This window comes from Cydia fagiglandana, chromosome 15 (genome assembly GCF_963556715.1).
Source record: "Cydia fagiglandana chromosome 15, ilCydFagi1.1, whole genome shotgun sequence".
NCBI classification, from domain to species: domain Eukaryota; kingdom Metazoa; phylum Arthropoda; class Insecta; order Lepidoptera; family Tortricidae; genus Cydia; species Cydia fagiglandana.
Genome location: NC_085946.1, coordinates 2,307,710 through 2,318,086, shown reverse-complemented (window position 1 = coordinate 2,318,086; position 10,377 = coordinate 2,307,710). Strand labels below are relative to the sequence as shown.

The window sequence follows — 10,377 nt, the reverse complement described above, 5'->3', positions numbered from 1 at the left end:
GCTTCTCAGTGTGACGCCAATTATCGCGAAAATAACACATATTTTTGATAAAAGTTTTGACTCGAAGATTTGCTTTAACTTTTTAGATTGTTCACTTGGTCCTGTGACTTGAAGTTAGCGAGTTAATGTTAAAAGTTGACAATCGTGAGATTTTTTTAGCGCTAACTAATTCAACCTCAAAATTTTAACGTTCCGATATTTTTAGAAACACGAGTTTAATTTACTATGAAATAAATGTTTTAGTTACAATTTGCTAAAGTAATATAAGTTTGACAAACGTGTCGATGTCTTAATATCACATATAATCACTGTCTTAAAACCTAAGCATTTTAAATCGAGCTATTTAGATTAATAGCCTGGTCTAAATGTCTTTCGCAATTAACGTTCGATCACATGTAAACACATTATCTGCCAATAATGGCGTCTAGTAGAATTCCATTGTTCGATATTTGAATTTAAAAATTATAACCGTTGCGTTCCGTGGTTACGCAGGCGCGATCTTTTTCGGACTGACTCTAGTGCACTTAGGCGTTTTAGTGATGGGAAAGGTTTGCAAATAAATTCGCCATTTTTTAGTTATTTTATTTCATTGTTAGTAGGTAAATATATTTTCAAAAATGTTAATTACTATAGCCAGTTAATTTGGAGGATAGGTAAATAGGTATAATGGTTTCAATTGTCTTTATGTTAAAATGATAATTTTATTGTTGCTTTACACTCTTTACAAAATTTCAAAGGCATAGTGTCACTTTCATCCGTTTTTTTTTTTTAATTATGAATGGGCTTACTCATGGCCACCGACTAGCCGAGGCGTAGACGTGGCCTACGATGGAGCGAGCTCGCCCAGAAGGTGCCTGTTCACTCTGACTCTGTTGACTCTGAAGGTGCCGTTTGTCACGTTTTTGATTTTCAAAAATGATATCCTATCTACATGTGCAAATATCAGTCGTAGTAATTTATTTTTCTGTGCATTGGTAAACAAGCTTGCAGGAAAAAGGCCCAATAGTTTTCCCCAATAGAAAAAGAATATCCACACATTTTCCGTTCTGCCGATCAGTATCCATTGTGTGATTGTCTACAAAAGTAACGGCTCACTTATTTTAGTAAGATATAGGGGGCAAAGATCTCATAACGGGAGAGAATGATTATCCTCCTAACTTTGCCGGGAGGGTAACTTTGGCCATAGCTCCGGGGATTAAACCCGGAGCGGTCGAGTGTTAAATTAATACAATATCGGATGGCTGTTTGTTGGTAATTAGTTGGGAAGTCGTTAATTTGGCGACATTATATTGATTTAAAGTTGGATGATAGTCACTACTGTGTCGTTTGTTTGTTATATGTACATGATAAAATATTCTTAATAGGCACATTAAATTATTTTATAGTGTTAGACACGTTTCTTCTTCGTCGTGACCTCATGTCTGAGGGACGTGATTCCTATGGGTTATTCTTCCTACCACTGCTCTCCAGGCCTCTCGATCTTCGGCCATCTGCATCGTTGCCTGGAGCGAAGTCTGGGTAATATTACTAATATTAGACATGTTTATAATAAAAATAAAAAATAAGTATTTTTAATGTCTTAATTATAAACCGACCAATTTTAACATAAAACGTTTACTGGGATCTTATTTTGTTATCCTCAAATATTCAAACTTGTTATTCTCTATCGTAAAATCAAAAGAAAATCATACAAATTCATATTAAACTTCAACAGGGTGATAAATATTTTTGCACATTCGTCTAAAGTATTTCTATTTTCAAATCTATTGAAGATGAAAGGCCCATCACTATCCCACCATTACGACGCCGACGATATTGTATGATAATATGTTAATATTATGGCGATCATACGTCATAGTTCCCATTCGGCGCCATTTTGGACTTTACTCCTTTATGTTAGGGGTCATTGGTATGCTATGGTCGTGACCATTGTTACTCATGGACCTTATTTGGGGGTAGGTCGGGCGGCGTCATACGTAGTTATTACTACTGTCGGTTTTCTAGCACAAAATAGTCACTACAGTCAGTCATATTTATATTATTTATATAATTATTATATAACGGGGAGGCCTATGTTCAGTAAGGGGGAGGCCTATGTTCAGCAGTGGACGTCTTATGGCTGAGATGATGATGATGATGATGATATTATTTATATATGCTATCATAAAAATTAGGAGCAAATAACAGGTTACATACAATTTTTTAATTTTTTTTCATATAATAATAAAAAAGTTCGTAAAAAAAACAATCGTAGGGTCATATAATAGGCTGTGGTTGATAGATAGGTATACAACAAAATGTGTCAAAATATATTCTATGACGTAAATATCCAGAAAGGAAAATGAGGACTACGTTTGTATGAAAAGGAGACCTTAACCATGCCAATTAGTCAGAAGAAAAAAATGGTATTCACCCTTCAAGGATGACTCACGTTAAACCGGGCCGTGCTCGGGCCGAGGCGTCCGACATGTCATTTTCTATGACGGCTGATCGGTGATCACGTGGCGCTTTCTATAGAAAACGAAGCGTCGGAAGTTCTAGCCCGGCCCCGGCCCGGTCTAGCGTGAGTCATGCTTTAGTTGGTTTTCAAAAATGAATATGTGTATTGAATTGATACATTTAATGCGCGGCTAGGTTTGATATGACTAAGTTTGCCCCGTGACTTGTTTGCTAATATAGTTTTTTGTACTTACCTACCTTAAAAGTACAACCAAAACCTTTTTTGGCAGGCCCCCAAAGACGTCAGTAGTAGCGTCAGCAACAGTTAGTAGGTATTTGAACAGACTATGTATCAAATGTTTCTGCCATTCTTTTTTTTTATTATTTATTTGGACCAAACAGTCATATTAACATATTTTGCAATATAGTAGCAAGTCATATTAACATAGATTGCATTCTGAAATAGTTTAACAAATAAGATATTATTATGACTCTACATATATGTTTACTCTCTTGGAATGCTTATTTCTTAAAATAAATTTGTTTTGTGTGTTTTTTTAAACGAGAACTGTAGAGATTTAGCTCCATTTGGAAAATATTTTTATGGCAGCAGACAGGCCTATTCGAATGTACACTGACATCAGTTAGTTATCGCGCATTTCGCTCGTACTTATTCGTACACTCATTGATGCGAGCGAGACGCACGAGCGACTGACATCATTTTGATATCACAATGTAAGTTGAAAGTTTGAATTGGCTTGTGTCAGTCAATAATTCGGTTAACAAATAACCGAAAAAAACGTTTATTTACTTTCAGATCCACTGAAATGGCTGGAATCCACTTTATTATGGACGGACGCGAAAATATTTTTATTAGGCCAACCCAAAGTAGAGCGTGAAATATTGCGTTAGGTACGTTGCACAGTGACGCAGCGTAGCGCTGCGATAATAAGTATTATATTTTATTTTATTTATTTAAATATGAAACAAACGGTCATGCAAAAAATATTGTTACAGTTTCAGTTACATAATGTAACGAAGTATACGATACGTTTCAGCAAAATATTTAACTTATCACTTACAATATCTGCGAGACCGAGCTTTGCTCGGAAAAAATAATTATAAAAACTCAAAAATGCGCGTTTTCCCAGAGCTAGATCGATTTATCGGCCCCAAAATCCACATATAGCAAATTTCATCGAAATCGATAGAGCCGTTCCGAGATTGCCTAAATATATACCTATATAAATTAATAAACAAGAATTGCTCGTTTAAAGCTATCAGATAAACTATGCGAGAGAGACATGGAAATCAAAACACTATGAGAATTTAAATAATATTAATTTATTTTAAAACCAAAGTAACACTTTACATCGATCTTTATACGACAATTTTGTTACAACACATTCATCTTTAATTCAATAATTAATCCTTAACTAAGGGTCTGTACACAAGAAGCAACGGCTCACGTGAAAGTACAAATGGTACAGTCGCCATCAGATATATCGGAGCGGCCAAGGCGCTCACAAATATCTGAGGACGCCTCTATTGTCAGAGCGTTAGAGTGCGTGTTCAGATATTGTGAACACCTTGGCCGCTCCGATATATCTGATGGCGAATGTACAGTCAAGCAATTTAAATTCCGACCCATTTCGTACTTTGTCACAGTGACAATCAATATGAAAGCCGCTAGAGACCTCATACGGTTGTCACTGTGACAAAGTACGAAATGGGTCGGAATTTAAATTCCTTGACTGTACTAAGAAAAAATATACCATTGTAGGTTTTCATAAAAGTCAATGTGGATAAGACCGTCTATAAAGGGGCCCACTGATTACCAGTTTACGGGACGATATCAGCATGTCAGTTAATCGTAAAAGGTGAGTGTAAGTAACAACTAAAAGGCTGATAGAGTCGGACGATGAAAAGTCTGCAGGGGATTTGATAGCGTCAGTGTCAGTGTTATTTATACTTACGTCATAGTTTCATAGAAGATTGACGTTTAAAATAATATGTGCAATGCGTGGGCTATCAGATCCGCTGCAGACTTTTCTTGGTCTGACTTTATCGTCCGCCGACTGGTAATCTGTGGGCCCCTTTATAGACTGTCTTCTCCACAATGACTTTATGAACAATTTTAATCGACCACCGACAGCGTGGCATCGTTGGTCTGAATATAAATTATTAGGGGGTGGCCTAGCCAAGATGCCAATCGATTGCGCTATTACAACGAAATACGCTATCTGTGTCTCTATCGCACGAATATATAAGAGCGATAGATAGACAAAACGACGTAGCGCAAGCGATTGGCATCTTCGCTAGCCCCCTAGGTATTAAACATCGCAACGGATCATATTTTTAACGGGATTTGATCGTGGCTAATTATTTTAACGAATGAAAAATCTAATTAACAATTACCAAAATAAATTTAAGTTTTGTATAACTGCCTAAATTTAACTATGTAGCTTATTTATCTGCCGAATAAATTCAAACAAATTGATCAAAAATAGTTATGAATCAACACAACGAAGAAAGAACGTTTCTATCTAGTAAGAAAATAGTCTATGTTCTAATTGTTCTAAAGTAAGGACGCTAAACACGAAGAATTTCGTATATTGGCCCGTCATTTCCGATCTCTATCGCACGCGCATAATTATATTGCTATTCCGCTCGCACAGTGTCATTGACCGCCGCCATCAGGAGCGGAACAGCAATATAAATAATGGCGCGCGAGCGATAGAGATAGGAACAGGCGGAGCAATGTACGAAATTCCTTGTGCTAAGCTTGCTGCTTGTTGCTTGTGCTTGTGTTTGTACGCGGGAAAAGGTAGGCACGAGACAGACAGACAGATAGAGGTACTTTCTCATTTATAATATTATAAGTAGGTAGGTCTCATTTCAATCGTAGACAGAGAGAATCATACTTTCTTTGTCTTACTCTAGCACTAACACCCAAAAGAAAAGGATGAGTATATAGTTTTTCTGGTTCTTACTGACTTACAAATTAGTTTGACCAACTATAGTAGGGATTTATTTGAACTAAGGCTCAAAATGTTCACACCCACATATCTTTTAGTAGATCTGCCAACATTAAGGCCAGTTGCCGGTTCACCCGGGTGAAATATCCGGGCGTCGAACCCGGGTGACCGGCCGGCAAATTGTAGACGTGTCGATTTGGCTCCGGGCCAGGAATGGACAAGATTATGGCGGGGTGAAAATGTCCGACACATATAGAATAGATGCGATAACATGATTTCAACTGTATTCACCCGACTTAGTACTAGGTAGACCAAATTAAATAAATCTTATGGGGTAATCTTACATAAATCGACCTATTACCACAGTCAGGCTGGTGTTGTGTAAATAGATACTTAAATAAATATAAATTATCCGGAACTCAGGATAAACACAAATAAATGCCCAACCTGGGACCTCAAGTTTTGTAGGTCACTACCGACTAGGCTAGAATATTGTGTGTGACTGTGAATAGTTGTGTTTGTCCTTATTATGTCCTTTTCGTAATTTAACCACCAAAACTTATCGAGTTACTTATAAGATTCTACCTTGTTTTCACCATAAAAGAAACTGTTAGACCGGCTAATCTCACTAATAGCCCATTAAAAAGACATCTTACAGGTTTTATGAGAATGTCTCTTTTATTAGCGTTGAAGCTGCTAATTCCCGGCTTAAATCAATTATTTATTACTACAGTTGGGCCTTCAACTTTACTACCCTTAGCTTCATTACCTTTCTTGCATGCCTAGTCATTAAATCTTTACAATGACCCTTGTTTCCCCAATTCTCGACCCTTTTCAACTTTGGACTGAGATAAAACGGAATTCAAAGATGAAAATTAGAGTATTTACTTGACCTCTCCTTTGACGTTTTGTATATATGATTTAAAATAAATTAATGATGTGTATTTTGTGCCCTAAATTGCTTAGGTACATTTTGTTTCAATTTAATCTTAGATTAAACAATATTGGGTACAGAATGTACCGATATCCTCTAGGCGAGGCTCCTGATCATTTTCATGAAGCAAATTTTCGTTCGAAAACGATTGCTATAATATTATGAGTAGGCGCTTATTTTATGACGAACGAAAGTGATTCGAAAGAGTATCAAAAGCATCGTTTTGAGTTTGATAGCTCGGTATTATAAACTTAGTTAGGTATTCATTTTGGTTTGGTTTATTTATAAATTTTGCTTGCTTTTAAGGCCAAACCACACCGGATGCGTGTGCGTGACGTGCGCGTGCACGTACGCGTCCCGCTGCGTTGTAGAATATGAAAACTCATAAGAGAGGACACACCGCTTGCGTGACGTGTGCGTGACGTGCGCGTACGCGTGACTTGCACGCAACGCAGCTCCGACGAGACAAACCGGCTGCGTGCTGCGTACAAGCCTGCACGCAGCGGAGCGGCAACGTCGCTTCGATGCGTGTAGTGATGACGTTGTATTTACCGGCGTTCCCTATGAGAGGGCGAACCGGGCAGGTTCGGACACGCACCGCTCGGTGCTGCATAGGTGCTGTGCGTGTACACGCGCGGCTCTGTTGTGTTTATTTACAACTCGGCCGGTGCGCGTGGAGGTTTTTATAATGGATTGCGAAATGAAAGAAAAACTTATTGAAGTAGTGCGCAAATACGAATGTATTTATAATCAAAAACACAAAGATTATAAAAATTCGACGTATAAAAACTTGTTATGGGAACAGATCGGTGTCGCAATTGGAATAGAAGGTAAGTCTATGTTTTGTTTTAGGCTATACTTTTTGTCTTGTGTATTTTGTGCGTGCGTCGTCAATAATTTTATTCTCGAGTATCTCGATTAAAATAGGTGACAAATTTTTCCCTAATTGCAATTGCGGCATTAGGTGACCTTGCATTTGTACGACGCAAAGGCATTAATGCACCGCCTTCCAAGTTTTGACTCGTTGCTGCATTTTCGGGCAAGTTTTGACTCGAAGTCGGTTCATTTGGAAGCATTCGCATCATGTCGCCGTGTTTAATTCTAACAAAATTGTGCAAGCAGCATGCAGCCTTTGTAACGTGAATGGCTTTTTCAATATGGCATTCCATAGGTCTATGGAAAATTCGCCATTTTTCTGCTAAAATTCCGAATGTGTTTTCGACGACACGACGTGCACGACAGAGCCTGTAATTATATCTTCGTTTTCTTTGGTCATGTATAGTTGTTGCTCCGGGAAATGGGCGCATTAAGAATGTTTGCAGAGCAAAACCTTCATCGCCGAGTAAAACGTGTGGCACTGGTTCGGTAGTACCAGGCAGAGGCTTCGGAGGCAGTAACTGTTTATCGTGTAGATATTGACGATAAAACGCTGAATTTTCAAAAATGTTACTATCACTGTGGCGGCCGTAACTGCCAACGTCTATCACGGTAAATTTATAAAATGGGTCGGCGACGGCAAACAACACGATTGAAAAAAAATTTTTGTAACAGTAATAGTTTGAACCACTGTTGCGAGGGCATTCTACCCGAACATGCTTTCCGTCTGCGCTACCGACGGCGTTTGGGAAGTTCCAAATCTCTCGATAGCCCAACTCCGATTGTTTCCAAATCTCTTCAGTAGGGCTAGGCATATATATAGGTTGTAAACATTCCCAAATAGCTTTTGATACTTCTTCTACTATTATAGAAACAGTGCTTCGTCCAATGCGGAATGAAAATGAAATTGTTAGAAAAGAGTCACCAGTTCTTATGTACCTGAAAAACATATAAACTTATTTTTATACGAGTATATCGGGTAATTCCAAAAATCTTATATAAGGTGTATTCGGGTAATTCCGAATGTTATAAACCGTCAGATAAATACAATAAGTGACTCTTCTTATGATGGAATATTGGACATAATTAACCTGTAGGTATTTCGAAATTATACGTCATACGAAATTACCCGAATACTCCTTACTTGTATAACTTTATATTTTTGTACAGATTATATATAATTTTAGTAATTGTTTAAGGTACCAAAGCCAAGGAAGCCTGGAGAACGTTGAGAGACGGATATATTAGGCACAAAAAACAAGTGAAAGGACAAACGGGTTCGAGTAGGAAATATTCTAATTATACATGGAGTTCCCACCTGACATTTCTTGATGGAACGCTCGAGCTACGACCTACTGGCTCTAATGTTAGACCTACGCAGGCATACTCAGATCCGCCACAGTCTTCATTGGCCGGACGATCCCAATCACCGTCACCACCTCCACAACGATCACCATCTTCACCACCACCTCCAACGCAACCACAAACACCAGTTGCACCACAATCTCGGCCATCTTCGCAAACACAACAACAACCAAGTACATTGCCGTCGTCAACGCCACGTACAACAAAAAAAAGGAATGACAGCGACATGGGACTAGACACCACTGACAGAGTTCTTGACTATCTCAGAAATAAAAAAAAGAGGGAGTGGGATAGTGTTGACCATTTGTTTATGAGCTATGCTAAAACTTTTAAGAAACTATCACTTAGAAAACAAGGCAAAATAAAAGTTGAGTTGGCGAAAATGTTCGCTGAGGCTGAATTGGATGATCTAGAAAATAATGCAACAACTAACCCCGACCTAAACATTGAACCCTCCTCACCGGTAATAATACTGTCTCCGGCGTATTCCATAATATCTGACGATTCAGGTGACCTAAGCCAGTCTTTATTGTTCAATAACTCTCAGGAAGAAGTACCCACTCCCACTGCCGATGATGACACACAGGTCCTTGATCTATCAAATTTACAATGATCTCAAGATTAAAATACCTAATAGTAATATTAATTGTTTTCAGTTCCTACTTTGTATTTGTTGATTGTCTTAGTTCATTGATTTTAAGATAATAATAATATTACATGTTAATAGTTTTGAGTTCCTATTTTGTATTTGTTGATTGTTTTAGTTAATTGATTCATTAAGTTTTATGACAATAAGGGCCACTTGCCCCATCCCACTAACCCGGAGTTAACCGGTTAAACCTACCGGTTACCAGTACAATTTGACACTGGGTTAACGGTTTAACCGCTTAACCCCCGGTTAGTGGGATGGTGCAAGTGGCCCTATTTAAGTGCTTTTAAAATACAAACCTTAAACAAACTGCTAGCCTTTCTCTGGTTCCTATAGCCTTCCTGTAGTGAGTGTCATTTTTTAATATATGAGGTCTCACTAAATCATGTAACTCTTCAAAAGAATCTCTTGACATGTGGAAATACCAGTAAAAACGATCTTCGTGAGACTCAAGTTCACGGCATAGGTTATGATATTCACTATGATCCCCTCTTTTTCCATTGATTTCGTGAATCCACACTCTTTTAGGTTTCGTTGGAGTATTTTGCGTTAAAAGTAAGAGGAGTGCCTCCTCTTCATCCGATGAACTGCTATCAAACATTGCTAATCGTCTAGATACACTAGGGACTAGGGAATAGTACGGAAATGGCGGCGGTCGTGCACGCAGCCTGCACGCAGAGCTGCAGCGTGCGCCTGCGTGACGTGTACAGCACTCTGCGTGGCGTGCGTTGCGTGACGTGCGCGTCACCCGGTGTGACAGGGGTGCTGCGCACGTCACGCAACGCACGCCACGCAACGTGCTGCACACGCAGCCGGTGTTGCTCGGCCTTTATTCTGCACCAGGGCCGCCAGCAAGGATTAAAAGCTTAAGCTTGTTAAAGCCTGGATAAGTTCGTAAGGACTTTATAAAGTTAAACAAGTTTCACAGCGCTTCGCATGTACATACAAACAGCAACAGTCCTAACTGTACCTCTGTGGACCTTATTACAAAAGGCATAAGGTCCACCGATGTACAGTTAACAGTTTGGGCGATGGTACCTAAATTTATAACTCTAAAATTGTTTGTATACCCTAGAGGGCGTAGAGATTAAATGCGTTCATTATTTTATTTTATCTAGACATAAAAAAACACTAAC

General features: G+C 38.6%; 1 protein-coding gene across 1 annotated transcript; it reads left to right on the top strand.

Annotated features, from left to right (window-relative positions):
• Nucleotides 1–7,035: 7,035 nt before the first annotated feature.
• On the top strand, nucleotides 7,036–9,205 carry LOC134671556 (transcription factor Adf-1-like). The gene is made up of 2 exons (XM_063529416.1): nucleotides 7,036–7,181; nucleotides 8,427–9,205. Exons 1-2 carry the CDS (start codon nucleotides 7,040–7,042, stop codon nucleotides 9,203–9,205), a joined length of 921 nt encoding a protein of 306 aa, XP_063385486.1. The 5' UTR covers nucleotides 7,036–7,039.
• The last annotated feature ends 1,172 nt before the right edge of the window (nucleotides 9,206–10,377 follow it).

Bases quoted from the DNA above. Each gene is read 5' to 3' on its own strand.
- LOC134671556 (XM_063529416.1), top strand. From the start codon at position 7,040: ATGGATTGCGAAATGAAAGAAAAACTTATTGAAGTAGTGCGCAAATAC. The intron at 7,182-8,426 runs GTAAGTCTATGT...TAATTGTTTAAG, and splicing joins TGTCGCAATTGGAATAGAAG to GTACCAAAGCCAAGGAAGCC.